Here is a 20,170-nt window from a genome sequence, read left to right as displayed (position 1 = left end):
AGGGCTGAAAGCAGCAGCTAGGACATTGTCTGGGACAAACCACCCTCTGGAAGACCGGAAAAACGAGAAACAGCAAGGAGATGGAATCACATGTTGCCATTTGGTCACTTGGGCAAAGTGCCATAGATTATTACCTAGAATGCACAAATCGCACTTATACAATCTTAGAAGGTGAGTATTGTTATCCCATTTTACAGATGCATGTAAAATGGGATAACAATATGTGGCCTCCTGGTTAGTAAGCTAGAATGCAGACACAGTTCTTTTGATCTGTCCCCAAATCCATGCTCTTACACATCGGAAACGTCGCATTACACCACACATCACACATTACACTCTGAAGTCTCCCAATGACTGGCCCCCAGGGTTTATCCTGCCCTTGCTCCAGCAGGGCCTTAGCTGCAGTACTCATGACTTCCATTGAAGCTTGGGTGCAGATTCTTACTGGGATAACAGTTCTTTTCAACTCTCAATCAAAAACCCCATAGATTATTTAATAAGGCAAAGAGTTATGGTTTGCCACCAACAAAGATGAGAATAAGCATAGGGAGAAATGTCCATTTTAAACTTTACTATAAATATTACAATAAACTGCAAGAATTCAAATAGAGAACAGGATCACTTAAGATATACGGATGACACTATCTTACTGTCAGAAAGTAGCAATGATTTGAACCGACCTCTAATGAAAGTGAAAGAAGAAAGTGACAAAGCAAGACTGCATTTGCACATCAAGAAGACAAAAATCATGACTACAGAAGAAATACACAATGAAGACATTGAAATTGTTAAATATTTTGCTTACCTTGGTTCAGTCATCAGTTCAAATGGAGACAATAGCCAAGGAATCAAGAGGAGTCTGAGACTCAGAAGAGCAGCAATGGAAGAATTAGGAAAGATCACTAAGAGCAAAGATGTGATGTTAGAGACCAAGGCTAAGATCATCCACACCCTCATATTCCCAATAACTATGTAGAGATGGGAAAGTTGGATAGTGAGGAAGCCTGATAGGAAAGAAAATTGATTCATTTGAAATACAGTGTTGGAAGAGAGCTCTACAGATACCTTGGACTGCCAGAAAAAAGAACATGTGAATACTAGAGCAAATTAAGCCTGAGGTACCGCTGGAGGCACGAGTGACAAAACTGATGCTGTCCCACTTCGGGCACATCATGAGAAGGCAGGGTTCTTTGGAAAAGACAGTAATGCTGGAAAAAAATGGAGCACAGCTGGAAAAGAGGAAGACCAAGTATGAGATGGAATGACTCCATAAAAGAAGCCCTAGGCATGAGTCTAGGTGCTGAGCAGGGCTGCTGAGGACAAGACATTGCGGTTGTCACTCATTCGTAGGGTCACCAGGACTTGGAGCCGAATCAATGGCACTTAACATACGCATCACCCCAAAAAGGATTAAAATTGGTTCTTGGCAATGCGGGAAAAAAGACTTAACTTTCTGAATGTGCGAAGCACAGATATACAAATAGTACATTTGCAGATAAATAGTTTATTTGTGGTATTAAAATTTCATTGGGAGGTGATTAGGAGACTATACATAAAACAGATGGAAAAAAGGTCCATTTGGAAAAGTGAGAATTAGTATATACTTTGTGCCAGAAACATGCTCTTATTTGACTTTAATTAGTCATGAACAGTAGCAACCCACTGAATGTTCAGAGCATCCCCTTTTTTCCTACCGTCTCCCCACTTTCGGTAACCTTCCAGTGAGGCCGTGAGCTGCGTGACTGCATGAGGACAGGAGCCACAATTAGGAATTGCAGTTTCTGATCTGGCTTGTAACTGTTGGGTGACCTTGGGCAGGCTCTGGTGCCTCCTGGAACCTGGCCCACCTTATCGCCATGATTTATGTCTCTGTTTGGCATTGCTTCACTGACTCTTTGCTGAGGGGAGCAGAGCGTTCTCAAGCCAAACATCTAACAGATGTCAAGCTGCCTTAAGGATGCACGGGCAGGAAAGTAGAGGGTCAAAAAGAGCAGTGGCAAAGGAGAGAGAAGCACAGGTGGGAAGGCAGAAAGGTAGGATTTAAACATGGGTGCTAGTACCAAAGAGGCACTGGAGAGAAGCACGTCACACAGTCTCCCCAAGGGGTTCACTGCTTTAAAATATCAGACCAGAAATAGTGTCGGTCGAATTACCATCCTGGTGATGGAAACGTGCAGTGGGAAGTATAACTGTCAAGGTTCCCTGTTATCCAAAGCACTTACGTGCTTAATTCCATGTGTTCTTGCGCCAGGCCCTATTCTACAACACACTGACAGAATACCATGTAAATCCTCCCCAGCATTGCAAGCCAATCAGAACTTCCATAAAGTCAAAGCTTTCTGCTCCCTCAATATTAGTAGAAGGAATATTCCCCCAATACTAGTTGAATAATATTACCCAGCTCAATAAAATCTCAATGGGAAATCCTGTGATGTCTTAAGAATTTAGTCTTGCTGTTGCCAATTGGTACTAATTTCTAGGTCCCTCTTCTTCTTCAAATTGTTTCATTGGCTTGCTGAAATGGATTAGTGGCACATTTCTATAAATTGTTTTAGCCATGCTCAGAATTCCGTGTCACGGTTTATATGAGATTATAAATTCAAATGTCTGTGGAGATTCCACTGGTAATGAACGAGTAAAGCAGGCTGAATGAAAGACAAAATGGAGAAGTGGAGACTAAGGCAAACTGGAGACTTTGTGTCTTGTGTAAAGTGGGTGGCCACTGCTCAGCTCCACAGATCGCAATTCCAGGGGGCTAGAGTTTCCGAGTCTTTCTTAAAAACTAAACGAACAAAACAAAACAAGAAATTAGAATTTTATGTAAAATTTCCCAGGGTTTTCCCCCATAACGTTTTGTTTTGAAAAATATTTCAAAATATATAGATGTGGAATTAATACAATGACTACCTATGTATTCTTAACTAGATGCATTAATCAGTTCTTAGAAGTCTTTATTTCCTTTCTGTCTCTGTCTCTCACATACACACACGTACAGACACACACACTTTTTGGCCGAATCATTTCCCTAAGTATGCAACATGAATCTCCTAGAACAAAGACATTCTTCTATGTAACCACAATATGATTTCAACACTTAAGAAATTTATCATTGGCTCGATACTATTATCTGACATACAATCTGTGCTCAAATTTCTCATATTGTCCCAATAATAGTCATATAACTATGTATAATTTTATCTATATCTGTCTGTCTATCATCTATTTATACTTTAAACCTATGATGTATAATCAATGACCATACATTGCATTTAGCTGTCATGTGTCTTTAGTGCTCCTTTAATCACTTCCTCAACGTTTTAATTCTTTTTTTTTGGTCTGTCATGACCCTGGCATTTTTGAAGCATGCTTTTGCAGAATGTGCCTCAACAGAGGTTGTCTGGCTATTTCCACATCACTTGATACAGGGTAAATGTTTTCAGCAAGAACACTACATAGGCGAGGATGTGTCCATCACACTAGTTCTCATCAGGAAATACATAATGTCAATTTGTCCCGTAATTAGTGCTTTTAGTTTAATCTCATGGTTAGGGTGGGTTTGCCACATTTCTCAATTGTAAAGAAACAATTAATAAGTAATTTGTGGGGTTATAATTTGAAATTGTTTGACTGCCTCGTTCACCAACAATTTTCACCCAATGAGCCTTGCCTCAATCAATTATAACAAGTTATCATAAAGTGATTGTCAATAATTCTTTCTATATTGAGTAGTTATAATTTTTCTGTAAAAAAAAGAGCTTTCCTTTACCACCACCCCACACCTCAAACTTTTTAGTATCACTGTGAACGCATGGATTTTTTTACTATTATTGTTCGACATGTTACAAACCATTACTGTCATTCTTCTTCCTGATTCTCTAATTGCACATGTCTGGCCACTTGGGGCTCCTTGGGTCCAGCTCCTTTGTCCTGACAGATACCCATCATTCCTTGAGTACTTCTTTACTATTTACATAACAAAATATCCCAGGCTCATCCTTCCTCATCTCTGGAATCAGCCATTTTTCCAAGGAGCCCCAGATCCTTTTAGTGAGAATGAAATCTGACTTGAAAGGACTGACAAGTAATTTTAAAAATATTTAAAACACCATTCAAGCCAAACTGAGCACATCTACAGACAGCGTTTTGCTTCCAGGCTCAGTTTGGGGCCACTCAATTATACATTTTTCATTATATGCAGATGTTCTCATTAAAGACTGGTAGGTCTGCCCTACTCTCTCCATTACTAATATGTAGGTAGATGTTAGGAGTTTATGGAAACTGGTTGTCAACGGCAGAGAAGACAAAGCAGAGCATTCCCTTGCCCACAATGATAGAAACCAAACAGTCCATTTATCATCTCTCTTTATTTGTTCAACAAGTGGAGGCCTGTTTAATTTTATTTTTACCAGATAACATACTAACTGCAAATAGTAACAGACTTTTATTTGTTTATTAGAAGATTGTTTTGCCTTAGCTCATAATGTGTTTATCTAGAAAGATTGTATTCCTGCTTTGTGGTGAACTTCTAAGTAATAAAGCTGCCACATAAATGCTTCAGGAACAAAAGAAGCAGGAATCAACAAGCTGGTTCATTACTTTCTTAAAGACACTCCGTTTGTAAGGAGATTAAGCACATACCACCACCTGTCAGTGCCCTAAATGCTCCCACACACATTCTGCCACACACCTTAGACTCTAGTCTAAATATCATAGAGCAGGAGGATGCAGAAAAAGTGATTTTATAATGCACAGTGATAAAAAATAAATTTTACTGTTGCCTTTTTTCCAATTAAGTTAGTTTTTATTTCCAGCAAATAAAACTTAAAGGTAGACAACCTGTGTTATGCATAATTATTAGAGAATAGTCAAACCATTCTAGAAGGTAGTACTTTTTATATGGAATGGAAAAATTTTTAAATGGGCCAGGCTTGTGTCTTTCACTTTAAATTTTTTTAATGTTCTAATTCACCTTCTTATTTGGCAAGATTGACGTTTTAGGCCACAAATTTGCTTCCAACAGGCATATTTTCTTACTAATTATTAAACTTCTTTATTACTTATTAACTTTAAAAGCACTGTGGTAAAAATGCTATTGGATATCATGCCAGGTTGAAAATCTTTGAACTTTATTCTTTTTTGTTGTTGTTGTTAGAATAATGAAGGGTGAGTTTCTAAAACAACTGATGCTATCGACCATATGTAAAAACCAAACCAATAGTATGTTTTATAACTATTAGTACCTTGCTCCATTAGTTTTTGGCTATGTCATTGTTAATTTTCATTTCGATCACATTTGTACTATTGCTTCTTTCCTGGTACTTTTCATATACTTTATTAGTCACAATAAAACAGAATGAGCATGTGCTTGTGTACATCCTTAGCCTGTGCTGGGTCTAGAGAGGAATCCAGAAGAGATCACAGCCCAGGTATCTGGACAGAGGACCAGCCTGGCACATTCTGTTCCATTCGTGTTGTCTACAGCAAACCTAAAAGAAACAAACTTCAGCCTCCCCCCACCCACCTCTCCACCCCTGATTCCAGCTTTTTCAGTACTCTTCCACTCCATGTGTCTCACTCTTTCCTTCTCTAGCAGTCGCCGAAACAAAAAATTAGCCAGGGTCTCTACCACCTTGGCATTTTAAAGAAATGTGAGATCAAGGCAGCTTTCCTTTACCAAAAGAGAATGATAAAGAATGCTTCCTCAGCTATACCACGAGAGATGCAGAATATTTCCCTCTATGCTGGACATGGTGGTAATAATTAAATAGCTTTTTAAATAATGAAAATAGCTCCCCTGCAAGGCTGTTCTATTAACTAGCTCTCTGAAACTAATTTAAAAATATCTGTCTTGGTTTTACAATACAGTGAAGAGATCATTTTAAAACCATTGGTATAATAAAGTAATACATGCTTATGTAAGAAAAAAACTGAAGGTACAAAAGAATGTAAAGTGAATAGGAAGCCTACCTTGCCCTTCACTCTCCATCTCTGTCCCCTTAAACAACCACAGTCCCTCATATGTCATTCCAGAGGATTTCCGTGCTTGTACAAAGATATATATATATATTTTTAAGACACAGACACAAATGCAATCATATTGTATATGCTATTCTGTAATTTTTACATTTAACAATATATCTTGGACATCTTTCTAGTCAACACATAGACATACCTTATTCTTTTTAATAGCTGCATACCGTTTTATCATTCGAATGTACTATAAGTCCTACAGCTTATTTAATTAATCATCTATTAGTGGACATTTGGATTTTTTTTTCCAATGGCTAATCATTTACACATAAAACTCTGCCAATGCGAGAGAATACTGGGTATAGAAAGCACCATTTCCACAGGTGGATCACTGGGAGCGCTGATGAGAGAGTCCAATCCTACTTCCACTCCTGGTTCCCAGGCCCACAGATTAGCTAACTGAAAACACAGCACCATGTGGTGGCTGCTGGTTCAGGGCATATACCCCCGAAGGGCTGGGTAACTGATTCTGTCATTCCATTAGGCTGGCCGGTTGAAGGCGATAAGGTGTATAATAGAACCAATGGATCCCATGGCCATGTGCTAATTATCATGCCTTCTTTGCTGTAATATGGGTGCCTTGGTCTAATATGTGGACTTCCATGCCAGTAAAACAGTCATTTTCTAAGCCCTTGATTGTGGTGCAGGCAGGAAAATCGAAACCCGTATCTAGAGTTAGTATCAGTTTCAGTAAGGACAAATTGCTACCCCCCTCCAAGTAGCAGCTGGTCTCCCTAAAGGACCATGCACGTTGACACCTCAGTATCAGTTTTTGCTACTGGAAATTGGGTACACAGCAGCAGCAGTAACGAAATCAGCCTTGGAGAGAGAGGTATATCTGTGCTATTGGGCCGTGTATCACCACCATTCCTATAGCTGTAGCCACCCTGTTCATGGGTTGATTACACAAGCACTGGGGTGGCTAAAGACAAAGAAGGCTGATACCCACCAGAAAAGATATCCTCTGCCTGGTTGCTCAATGCTTCCTCTGCAGTAGTACAAGACCCGAAAACCCTCAAGCTCTGTGCTCACTCCTACAAGTAAAATTTATGCCTTTTTTCCAAATGATCTTTTAATCTTGTTCCTTCCAGACTTTTAAATCTACAAGACAGGCTATCTGACACTGCCCATAGGTCTATGCATTTCTTCTTCCATGCAAAGTGAACCATCGAGTGTACTGCTTGTAGCTCTGCTCAGTGGGAAGATTCTCTTTCATCACTGTCCTTCAAAGCCTCTGCCGCGTGCAGCTGCAGTATGGTGGCAGACCATGTTCAACTGGTGCCAACATAATGAGCTGATCCACCTGTGAGCTGGACTTGGGGTTTTTCTCCTCCGTTACTTGGAAACTCCCACTGCGCCATACATGTAAGTTGAAGGAAAGGTGACAGTGCAACAAAGTGGATGACACGGGAGGCGGGGCCACCTTTTTGTAACTAACTTGCTTGTTCCCTCTGGAGATGCTTGAGTCTGATCACAAATGCTTCGTTGTCATAGTACAGTGTGTTGCCGTTGCATCCGTGCAGTCATGTGACAGTGGGTCTCTATTACCCAGTTCACAGGGGCAGCTCTGAATCACATAATCACCTGACGTCCTATGGTCAGGTGCTCGGTCCCTACTAGAGATTACCAGGTGTCCTTGTCAGAAATTGCATGAGAACACTGTCCCTTGTCACAGGACGGTGTTCCTATACAGTGAATTTCCCCCTGGCTTGCCTTGTATTTCTCCACTGCCATGGTTCAGCACCTTCAAGATCCCTGCTGGTATGTATGAGCCAGGTCTTGTAATTCTCTGAATACAGTTGTTTCTTCCTGGAGCAAGAACTGTATTGTCTTGCTCAGGCTCTGCTATAACCTCATCCCAGTTATAGGTTTGTGGGTCCTGGGAGGAGGCAGGAATAGAATCAGGAGGCACCCGCCTCAGTGAGGTAGTTTCAGAGCACTTTACCTTTGGCCAAGGGACAGAAACTGCTTCTCCCAGCCCAGAGGGTTCAGGGAAATTTGAGGGTTTAAGATTCTCAGGTTCATCCCCATAAATGTTTCCATCCCAGACCTCTGGGTTCCTCTCTTTCTCATCAGAGCCCTGACTTTAGGATAAGAGACCTGTTGCAGCTATACATTGTCTGTCTGTCTGTCTCTGTCTGTCTGGTTTTTTTTTTTTCCTCTCTAAATCTCTTCTACTCTTAAAATTAATTCTGGAGCCTGATTTTAGCAGTTTATTGTATGTCCGCAGGAGATAAATGTCTCTTTAAATACTGCCATAGAGGTCTCTGATTCCCATAGTTGACAGGCGGCTAACCTGAAACTATCATGTTCCCCTTTCTATTTTCAACGACCTAAAGGTGTTAACAAAAGCCAGCTCTTTCAATAATCCCCATGATTATTATTGTCCCATACTACTCATGCGTGACACCTTTGCATAAGCCAAGCTACATTTCATTCAGAACCACCACTGAAGAAAGTCTTAATAACTGCGTTGCTGCAGCTCCCCAGGGCTTCCTCTCCCTTCGCTTAACCGCTGGCAGTGGGGGCTTTGTTGCCATCTGCCTGGCGGTTGATCTAGTTCCAGAATCCCATTCTGAGGATCTGCTAGCTAGAACCATTCTAGTACTAATTGTCTCAGCCTGAAAGTAAAGTCCGAGACAAGGGACTCTGTTAGTAGCTTATGTTGGCAAATGATACTAGGGAGCAGGAATAGGGGACAGGAAAGGGAAATAGGGAAGGCGGAAAAGCCAATGCATGAGGGAAAAGAGACTTATTCTGCCAGGTCTCTCCAAGGCGCGGGAGAATCAGAAGAGCATATACACACCACTTCCTGTCCCCCATTAATCAAGGATTCTCCCCCATGGAGTGTTACTTCCTGCATGTTAGAATCGTCCCTCCAGTAGCCCATACCTCAGGGCCCCAGAAGCCCCAAAGATACAGAGTGCAGCTGAGGTGAGGGGCTACAGGTTACATCTGTGCAAAGGTGGCTGATGCAGCAAAGGTTAAATTAAAAGATGCACTAAAAGGATGGGAAGCAAGACACAAGGGATCGCCAAACCACCGACTTCCTTGCTGTTCTGCAAACATTCCAGGCAGGGCCCTACGTAGGAGCCTCTAGAATGGTCGTTGTTCCTGCCTGGAACATTTTCCTGGATATCCTCATGACCCTCACCTTCTACAGACCTTTTCTTACTTGTCACCTTTACAGTGAGGTCTTCTCTGATCGCCTTGTTTTAAATTGCACCCCCCACCATGCTATGCATGCCCCCTGCCTACTTTATTTCTTTCCAGGAAACTTATCACCAATAGCGCGATCAAATATGAGCTCCCTTGGAGCAAAGATTTTTGTCATCTTTGTTAAATATTGTAATCCCAGAGTCTAGAATAATGTCTGTCGCAGAGTAGGGCTCAGTATATGTTTTAAATAGGAATATGAGACAAATGAATATAGAATAATTTTTCATATATATTAATATATATTCTCATTTCATATATTTTTATAAAATTACTTGGTAGTTTGCCTTCTTCACTCAATACATCATTGTCATTAGGTCAATGGAGAGACCTCGATTTCATACTTTTTTATAGCTGCATGGTATTTAATATTTCATGATTTGAATGTCACAATTTATTTAGCCATCCTTTTCTTTCAAAGGATGTTTGTACTGTTTCCAATTTTTGCCTCCACAAACAGTGCTGTAATAAATATCCTTGTACATATGTTTTTATGCAACAGTGCTTTTATTTATATATGGTATATTCCCAAAGGTGATGTGCTGGGTAAAAGGATGTATGTATGTGTGTGTATGTGTTTGTGTGTGTATGTGCTTCAACAGACTTTATTTTTTAGAACAGTTTAGATTTTAGAAAAATTGAGAAGATCATATAGGTAGCAGCCCCCAACCATTTTGGCATCAGGGATCAGTGCTCCTATGGGAATCTGATGCCTCATGATCTGAGGTGGAGCTGAGGTGGTGATGCTAGCGCTGGCTCGTCTGCCACTCACCTCCTGCTGTGCGACCCGGTTCTTAACAGGCCACAGACAGGTACCCATCCGTGGCCCTGAGGCTTGGGGGCCCCTGATATAGAGCATTCCCATATACCCAGCACCAAGTTTCACCTATTATTAGCATCTTACATTAGCGTGGCACATTTGTTATAATTAATGAACCAGGATTGATATACTATATTAACTGAAGTTCATACTTTATTCATATTTCCTTAATTTTTATCTAATGTTTTTTTCCTGTTCCAGGATCCCATCTAGGGTACTACATTACATTTACTTGGCATATGTCCCTAGGCTTCTCTTGGCTGTGACAATTTCAGACCTTCTGTGTTTTTGATGGCCATGACAGTTTTAAGGAGTATTGGTCAGGTGATTTGTAGGATTCCCCTCTGTTGGAATTTGGTGTTTTTGTCATGGTTAGACTGGGGTTGTGGATTCTGGGGAAGAAGACCACATCACCTGGCTGAGACAGTGTTCGTCAGGTTACTCCACTATAAACTTACTCTTTTTCTGCCTCTCCATACTCTACTTTTTTGGAAGGACATCGCTCTGTGTAGTTGTTTCAGCACTTCCTTACTTTCTGGCACTGTAAGATGCTCTAGCCTCATCTTGTCGTTTTCCTGTCCTACTTAGAATTATCCATTTTCTCCATGGAGCCCTGGTTCCCTGTATTGGAGAATGGTATTAGAAAACAAGATCTGAGCACTAGGCGTACTCGTCGCTACTGTAGTGTGGTTGTTTTTGTCTAGGCCGTTTCAGTTGAGAGAACAAGGTAATATATGTGTATATACTAACCCATGTATACAAATATATCTATAGTTATTTCTACATGTAATTGTTTATATTTCTGTTAAGCTACACGTGAGTTCATACTGATGTCTCCCACTCAAATCCATGGGTTGATTAGATTATAGATTGTACTCGTCTCCTCTCCTTGCTTATCTGTATGCTCAGGCAGAAACCTGACTCTTATCATCTAGCATCATTTACCTAATTGTTCCAGGACACATATATAGCAGTATCAGAATTATTAATCTATACTCTCATGGGAAACAACTTTATCAGCGAGAGTACAGGGCTTGTGTGTAGTTCCTTTAGTCTTACAGACTTTACCTATTTCCAGAGTTACTTACGTCAGCACCTTTCCCCCCCACCCACTTCAGTGAGGTTATTTCCCACATTTGTAATACAGTTAGATCTTTTTGTTACAGTATGCATTCCATCCTAGGATTCCCCAGCCTCTTAAATAATTTTTAAAATTTTGCATACATTAAATTTTGCATACATCACCCTGTGCTTCAAGTTCTGTGTGTTTTTACAAATGTCTAATATCACAAATTCACCATTACCATATCGTACAAAATAGTTTCAATGCCCTAAAAAAAATTCCCTTCACCTATTCTACCCTCCCCTATATCCTCTGAACCCCTGACAACCACTGATCCTTGTGCTGACTCCATTGCTTTGCCTTATCCAGAATGTCATATATAATTGGAATCAGACAGTATGTAGCCTTTTGAGACTGGCTTTTTTCACTTAACAATGTGCATTTAAGTTTCATACATGTCTTTTCATGGCTTGATATCTCATTTCTTTTTATTACTGCATAATATTCCACTCTATGAATCTATTACAATTTGTTTATCCTTTCACTTACAGGAAGACAACTTGGTTGCTTCCACTTTGGGGTGATCATAAATAAAGCTGTTTGTTATAAACGATTGTGTGCAGGTTTTTGCGTGGACATAAGTTTTGAGTCATTTGAGTAAATACCTAGAGGTGTGTTTAGTAGATAATATGGAACAACTGTCTGTAGCTTTGTAAGAAATTGCCAAATTGTCTTCCAAAGCAGCTGTCTCATTTTGCATTCCCACCAGCAGTGAATAAGCGTTCTTATTGTTTAGTATCATCACAAGCATATGGTGTTGTCAGCTTTTTTTGTTTTTTAATTTTAGCCATTCTAATAAATGTGTAATGGTATCTCATTGAGATCGGGTATCTTTTTGTATGTCTCTTGATTATTTGTATTTCCTCTTCTCTGTGTTACCTATTTATATCTTTTGCCCATTTTCCCTCTGGGTTGTCTTTTTCTTTATAACACATAAAGTTTCTTTTAATATTAGGGATATGATCCTATATTTGTCATAACTTTAACAAATATTTCCCAGCCAATTATTTGTCTTTTGACATTGCCTGTAGCACTTTAAAAAAAAAAAAAACTCTTATTTTATTTACTTTTTATTATGGTAAAATATGCATGACGTAAGATTTATCATTTTAAGCATTTTTAAGTGTACAGTTCAGTGGCATTAAGTATACTTACATTGTCGTTCAATCATCACCATCATTCATCTCCAGAACTTTTGTCATCTTCCCAACATTATTTTTACGTCGACAAACTTACCCGTCCTTTTTTTCTGGATTTCCTGTATTGTTTTTTTAGGATTCTCTCTCCCATCCTAAAGTTACACTAAGGTTCTCCTAATTTTGTTCTAGTATTTATATTATTTTACATTAGAACTTTAACATATCTGAAATTTATTGTTGTATATGGAGTGGTGATATATGGTTTTAATTTTCCTGATGGGTAGCCAGTTTTCCCAGAATCATTATTAAATAAAGCACATTCTTTTCAACTATGTTAAAGTACTGTCTTTATCATAAGTTACTTTCCCTTAAACACTTGTATCTGATTCTCAACTCCATACTGCTTCTGTTTATTCATTTCTGTATGAGTGGCCTGCTGGCCTACTACTGATGATCAGGGTGAAGAGAAGCTGGGGATGCGGGAGGGCAGATTACAGGCACTTTTTTGAAAATTTTATCATTTGCTCAAGCAAGTCGCCCCCACTAGTTTTTTCCTTAATGATTTTTAGACAGTTATGGTTCTGTATGAACCTAAAAGTATTTTTTTTTAATTCTTTAAAAAAATTCTATTTGGATTCTGATTGGAATTGCATTACATCTACGTATTATTTTTAGAAGAATTGACCTTTTATGGTATTAATTCTTCAGTGGTGGTATCATTTTGTCATGGGCATACCTACATTTCCAAAGTCCTTAAATGGGGTAAAGGTGAACATTAGAGCTTTCATTGTGAATCAAAAGCAAAATTGGGCACTGCTTCCATTAACTTTCATCGAGTCACATGACTTAGTTGAGAGCATTCATTTTGGTGAGAAGGAAAAATGAGAAAAAATATGAAGAATGTTGATTCTCTTTCTGCTTCTTGGACAAGATCTCAACCTTGCTTGGTTTCAAGCCCTTGAGAGTATCATAACATGCAGGTCTGAGAATCCTTCACAAATACCCAGGATTAATTATAAAGTGAAGCATGGGGGATCATCACTTTTCTCCATTCTGGGTAAATGTCAATTGACAAAAGATTCCTGCAAAGGTATATATGTTACTAAGACCTATAGTCAAGTTAAAAAATTATAAAAGCTTGTAAAAATATTTTTTTTTACTAAAATTGCTCCCCCTTTCTAAACTTTAATCTCCATTCTTTTGTTATTTAGCACAGTTGTAGGAGAAGAATGATTTTGAAAGTAAACAGGGTATGACCATTGAGAATATGGTCTGTTGTTTTTCTCTAAAGCACAGACAAGGTAAATATCTCCCACTCTCTCTACGTAGCATATAGACCAGAAAAATCCTTGACACTTGAAGAATAGGAGAGACCACAGATGTAATGGTCTGTACACTGGTCAATCTAAAATCATGTGACCAGTGAAGACTCCCTAGAGTACAGGTTACATACCCCAAATCTACACAGGCCAGGCAGGTGTGGGAGAAATCATTCATTTCCACAAATAAATGCACATTTTCTCCCTAGGTTTATTGAAATATAACTGACACATGACATCGTATAATATATATTTAAAGTATGAAAAGTATTGTTTTGATATATTTTTAAATTGCTAAATGGTCACCACTGTATATTAGCTACCACCTCCTTCCTGTCACATAGTTACCATTTCTTTTCTGTGGTGAGAACAATTTAAGATCTATTCTCTAAGCAACATTCAAGTCTATAATACAGTGTTATTAGCTACAATCACCATGCTGTAATTAGATCTCCAATTTTTTTAAACTTATAACTAGACAGTTGTACCCTTTGAGCAGTATCTCCCAGTTTCCCCCACATGCCTCAACTTCTGGTAACCTCCGAGTTTGTTCTTTTTAGATTCTACCTAAAAGTGATATCACACAGCATTTGTTTTATTTCTGTCTCACTTATTTCAGTTAGCATAAAGCTCTCAAGTTCATCTAAGTTATCACAAATGGCAAGATTTCCTTCTTTCTTGTGGCTGAATAATATTCTGTTGCGTTACAATTTCTTATTTGTCTTGAAATTTGGAGTCATTTCTGTTTGGTTGTACATTTTCTCACTTTTGATAGAAACATGGATACATTAACTATTTCACTTTTAACTCCAATATAAGAAAGCTAATAATGCAAAGGCGATGATAAAGGGCAACTATTGCTTGGTCTTAGTGTCAAGGAGTGGTAGGGAGTGGTGGGAACAGTGGTGAACTAAAAGCACACAGGCTTTATCTAACATGAACAGCTGCTTCTCATTGATGCCACAGAGACTGCAGGCCCAGTATTACTGGATCTTTAGCGTCTTCAAGAGAATTCTAGTAACTAGGTTTTCAGAGCAACATTTCCTGATCTGAAATGTTGCCACAAAATTATTCAAAATCTAGTGGGCCAAACATTTGATCTTAGAGAATGTAGAAGCCTGACATTAGAGAATGTAAGAGCCGGAACTTATCACCACAGATGGGTGGGCAGTGAACACAAAGGGCTCATAACAAGATGGAGGACACAGTCCAAGAAGGACACAGCATTCCCAGCTCTGCAGGGAAACCAAGTAGGGCTCAGGTTGAGTTCAGCTGATAAAAATGGAGTCCTTTCCTTAATGTAAGGCAAAATGCTTCACTGCACAGAATAATAGGAAATGTCAGTATTTAAAACACAGAGAGAAAATAAAAGGAAAACCAATAAAATAGGAACAGCAAGGGTGGAAACTTTATACACGAGGAACTACGTCTGAGTCTGAATGGCCCAGGTTTCTAGATAGAGCATAACAGAGGATGATGGTGACTGGCCTGGTAAGAATATTGAGATCTGAATGCTGAAGAATGAGACCAGGCCCAAGACTTTGGCTTTGCATACTCACAAAGAGGAAGAGATTATAATGAGCCCTGAACTATATCTTTGTAATATATATGGTAATTTAGTCTGTTCTATTAATATCACTGGTATGTGTAATAAACATGTTGAATAGGCCTGTGAACATCTATCCATCGCGTTGCTTGATTCTTCTCATCTAATTCCTCTATACGTCCCTAAAGAAGCCCATTCGGTATTGAAGTAGAAACACTAAACCTTTGTGAATGCAAAGATTCACAATATTGGAGCTATGATTGAAACCCCCAGGCTACTGATTACAGACTGGTTTCAGGGCCAGAGATGTCCCTCTAAGTGTTGCCCCTGAGGCCAGAGGAGTCAGCAGAGAGACAGGAGTAATGTGGTTTGAGATGTGAAACCCGCGGGATTTCACACCCAGTCTCACCACTGCACTAACACCACTGTCGGGGAGGCTGCACGGCCACTCCCTGGGGAAGCCTGCCAGGCCCCTCTCAGGCCTCTCCCCATGTGACCTTTCAGAGCGATCATCACTTTAGACCACTTCCTCCTTCCACGATGTGCCCGTGCCATCATGGCGTCACACTCTGGTGTCTTCTCTTATCTCGGGGGACCGTCTTCCCTTTCTCCTACTCTGCTTCCTCTTCATCTCCCACACATCTGGGTGCTGGGGTTCCTTGGGCCTCTTCCTTTCCCATACGCTCTTCTGGGCAATCTCATCCATTCATGCCTTTGCTTACACTTATGCTGACTCTCAACTTTTACCTTTAGCTCAGACACCAGGCAACCTGACTGCTCCACTTTGGTATCTCAGAGTCCTCAGCAACCCAATGCGCCAAAAACAGAATTTCCACTCCACCCCCAAATCTGCTTCTCCTCTCTCAGTGATGGCCCCGCCATCTGCTCCTCTATGGAAACCCTTGGTCATTCTCGACACCTCCCTTTCCATTCCCCCTCACCTCCAGTACATCACCACATCCCGACTACGCTAATCACAAAGCGTATCTGCGAGCGCTGCTTCTCTCGCCATCTCCCTCGCCTCGGCCCTGGTCCCTGTTCCGCATGCGTACCTTCTGCATATCAGACTGGAGGGGCTTCCTCATTTTTCTGTTTTAAAATGTTTCATCAGTCTAGGAAACATGATTTACTCATTCCTTCACAAAGAATTACCAAATACCTATTATGTGTGAGGCCTCGTGCTGGGGGTGCAACGTCGTTTTGAGTAAATAAGAGAACGGACCCTGATATCGTGGTTCTTACATTTTATCGAATGCATTTATTATATCTATTGACAGCAGAGGACATTAAACAACCAATTGAACAATGATTACTAAGTAATCTTTTCCTTGTGATTACTTTGTAATTCCAAATAATTCTGAAGGACACATGCTTCTTGGGGTGGGGGGAGCGAATGAGACGTACAGGGGCACCGAAACGGTCTGGGAGATCAGAGAAGACCTCCACAGGAAGGGACGTTTCACCCGAGACGTAAAGGACGGGTTCGTATCAACTAACTCCCCCCTTTTCATTCTCCTTTTTTTCCCAACCTTCTCATCTCTCTCTTTGCCTTCACCAACCACCTGGGTTATAATCACTTCTCACTTACAAGCTGCTAGCTAACAGCTCGTAGAGAGAAGTAAGTTAATACGGTTTACGGCTTTCTTCAACCAAGACAAGAAACTTCTTCAAGGACAAACGGGTTTCTTTTCATTGGCTCAAAACTGAAGAAAGCTGTCTTTCACAACTCACATTTAGCACCCTTGCTTTTCGTGTTTTCAGCAACTCAAGCACCCCAACCTTGTCAGCCTTATTGAAGTCTTCCGGAAGAAGCGGAAGCTTCACCTGGTGTTTGAATACTGCGACCACACGGTTCTCCATGAGCTGGACAGATACCAGAGAGGGTGAGTGATCCATCTCTTACAAACAAAACAATAAAACACACCAGGATTTGTAAGAAAAACTTAGCAATGACTCTTTTTCACATCAGGCAAGAACAGCCAGAGTTTGGACAACATACTCCGCTGCTAGAGGTTAACAGAAGAGGAGTTACCAAAAACGTTGGGAAAGAGATCATAACTAATCTTTTTAGTGAAGAAAGCAGCAGCAGCATTGTTAGGTTGTACTTGATTTCTTTGGTACTTTATCTCTGCATAGAAGCTGAGTCTCTAAGGAAGAAAAGGATGTTAGTTATTCTGTGCCTGACTAGGGAAGCATAAGGACTTGGAGGTTGAAAGGAAGAGTCCAAAGACAGTGGCTAACGGGAACTTTATGGGCAAATGAACATGTCTCACCTGATGCAATAAGGTGTCTGGTCTGCTGTATTGGCTAGACTGCTTTTGGTTACAAGCGACAAAAACCCAGCTAAAGCAAGTGTGGTGAGAAAGGAATGTGTGACTGTAACTGTGAAGGATTGGGGGTGACTTTAAAGGTTCTGCTGATCTTATCACACATCTCTCTCTCTCTAGCATATGCAACGCGTTTGGGTGTAGTAGAAGAAGGCTTAGTGAGCAGACCGAGACTGTGACAAAAAGGAAGGAGCCCCTTCCTCTAGTTGAGGGTAGCCCCTTGCCAGGGTTAGGAGAATGCAGGTTGGATTTTGGCTCTAACCACTCCTTAGCTGGTTAAGTAGAGCACCATAGGTAGTGGCTGTTTCTCTCTCTCATTCTCTCCCTCTCTTTCTCTCTGTCAATTCTTCTTTGTGTTGGCTTCATTCTGCCTTGCAGACAAGTCTCCCTTATTAGGTAGATTTTGGAGTGTGTGTGTGTGTGTGTGTGTGTGTGCGCGCGCGTGCGCGTGCATGCATGCGTGTGTGTGTGTGTGATGGAAGAAGTTAAGAAGGGAAAAATATGAAAGCATGGCTGTAGGCTTTTATCAACTGATGTAGCCAGTTAGAAGGAAGTTCTAGTAGAAGGTAGCATCTGCAGATAAAGTCTAGTGGAAGGCTCTGATTGGCTCTGCTCATGTGATGCAGCTATCCCTAGAACAAATCACTGTAGCCAGAATGACAGAGTAGAGTGATTAGCAGGCCCTAGGAAATGTGATTCAAAGCGGTTATGTCAAGGAAGACTTCATGGAGAAGGCAGCCTGTGAGTTGAAAACTGAGAAGATTTAAGAGAAGTTGAGCAGGAAAGGATATTCTATTCTCTTCTTTTGCTCTGATCCTGGGAGCCCAACTTTGGCTGGGACGATACTCAGAGTGCACTGTAGATCAGAATGATGGAATGGTGCCCTATCCCTGCTCACATTCATACTTAGTGGCTGGAGACTGAGGCTCTTTCAACGGTGCTTTCCAGCCTTGGCCAAGAACTAGCTCTGTCCTGTGACAGTGATTATGTATGATCTACTATAACCTGCAGACATATGGGATTAAAGTAGTTTGTCATTTGGTAGAGACCATGGCACAGGCTTTTTATGTTAATTTATGCAACCAGAGAGAGTCAAGACAACAGACACCTTCCTTTATAAAGTTATTGATATAGAGAAATTCTGTGTTCAAGGGAAAAAATCTTTAGTATGTTGATATTTGCTCTTTTTAACAGATTGCAAATGATACTTCTACTAAACTTTTTAGTCTAAGTTACTTGTGGTGCAAGGGAGATGTTGCAAGGAGTTTGATTAATTATGTTAGATTAAGTCTCTTGGAAACTGATTAGTAGTGAATTGAAAGCAATTGGGAGTCGCTTTAGTTTTTTTGGATACAGTTTGAGCAGAAGATAAAAAGGACAGGATGAGGAGTGATTACAGTTTTAAAACCAGATTTTTTTAAAAAAAACTCCACTGGCTAAATATATTATATATGTTCCAGGAAATAGAAAATACTTGAATATGGAGGTGGATTAGAGAAGGGAAAGATCAGTAGATATGTGTGGTTAAGCATAAGTGACTTTATTTCCAAATGACAACGTGCTCTGGTTTGTCAAATATAAGATTGACTTAAGGAATGTTAATAAATGAGCAAGTTTGAAAAATAAGATGTATTCTAAGCCAGGTCATATCCATTTATTTTGAAGTTCAATGATTTTGTCTGTTTGTTTTAAAATAAAAGTTACTTTCCATTTCACCATTTGGCAATTCTCCAATCTTTTTTTAAATGCCATTTAAAATTTTTGCTTGTCATCATTAAAAAGTAAATGTTGTTAAACTTTGTCCACCAAAGATCATGAAACTTTTTTCCAATATAGAGATCTCTTACTATAAAACTTCGTAAGTACATTGCAGTAAAAGTAGATCATCATCTGTGTGACCTTCAGCAAATTGCTTACAGGTGTCCTCACCTGTGAAAATGAGAGTTTAGTACCAGATAAAGTTTAAGGGAACTTCCAGCTCTATAATGCTATGGATTTGGGATCTAATATCTTAGAGGTCAGAAGACTTTGGTTCTCCTTTAGTTTTGAATTTGACCTGTTAGAAAATATCAACAAAGGGTAACGTGGTAATGCTGGTGTTTCTTCTACTCAATGCCAGGTTGGGTCCTCCTTAGGTCTGCACACTTACTGAAGGAATGTCCTGTGATCACTATATTTCTAAATACAAATTTCAAAAATACAAACTGGATCATATCACTCCTATACATAAAATGCTTTACTAGCTCCCCAAAGCTATACTGGTGTGATAAAACTCTAGTATAGGATACCAGTTCTCACTTGCTCTATGAGATCACCCCATTTCCCACTGGTTTTCCATCCCATGGAATCATTTGCATTCTAGGCTTCAGTATATGCTGTTTTCTCAGCCTGGGTTGCCCTACCTTCTCTACTTTGCCTGGAAAACTCCTGTTTGCCCTTCAGATACAGCTCAAGTATAACCTACCTCCCTTGTGATACCTATCTTAGCACACTTGTAGAGTCAGGAGTTCCTTCCTCTGATGTCCGTCTTCTGGGGTCATTTCTATTACGTCCCTCACTTACCCAGTAAACTATAAAATCTTCAAGGGCAAGAGCTGTGCCATCTCACCTGTGTATTGCGAATATCTTCTAGCTTAATTCTTGACACTTG

At 40.0% G+C, this 20,170-nt stretch overlaps 1 protein-coding gene across 3 annotated transcripts in view; it reads left to right on the top strand.

Moving 5' to 3' along the window:
* Window positions 1-20,170, top strand: part of CDKL1 (cyclin dependent kinase like 1) — a 51,372-nt gene that overhangs the window by 7,906 nt on the left and 23,296 nt on the right. For all 3 annotated transcript variants that reach the window (XM_016145776.2, XM_016145777.2, XM_016145778.2), the window contains one exon: window positions 16,955-17,076. In XM_016145776.2, the coding sequence (XP_016001262.2) occupies window positions 16,955-17,076 (122 nt within the window). The remainder of the gene's footprint in view (window positions 1-16,954; window positions 17,077-20,170) is intronic.

This window comes from Rousettus aegyptiacus, unplaced genomic scaffold, assembly GCF_014176215.1.
Source record: "Rousettus aegyptiacus isolate mRouAeg1 unplaced genomic scaffold, mRouAeg1.p scaffold_m13_p_3, whole genome shotgun sequence".
Classification (NCBI taxonomy): Eukaryota; Metazoa; Chordata; class Mammalia; order Chiroptera; family Pteropodidae; genus Rousettus; species Rousettus aegyptiacus.
Note: the sequence above shows the minus strand (reverse complement) of the source record. Positions and strands in the feature narration are given on the sequence as shown.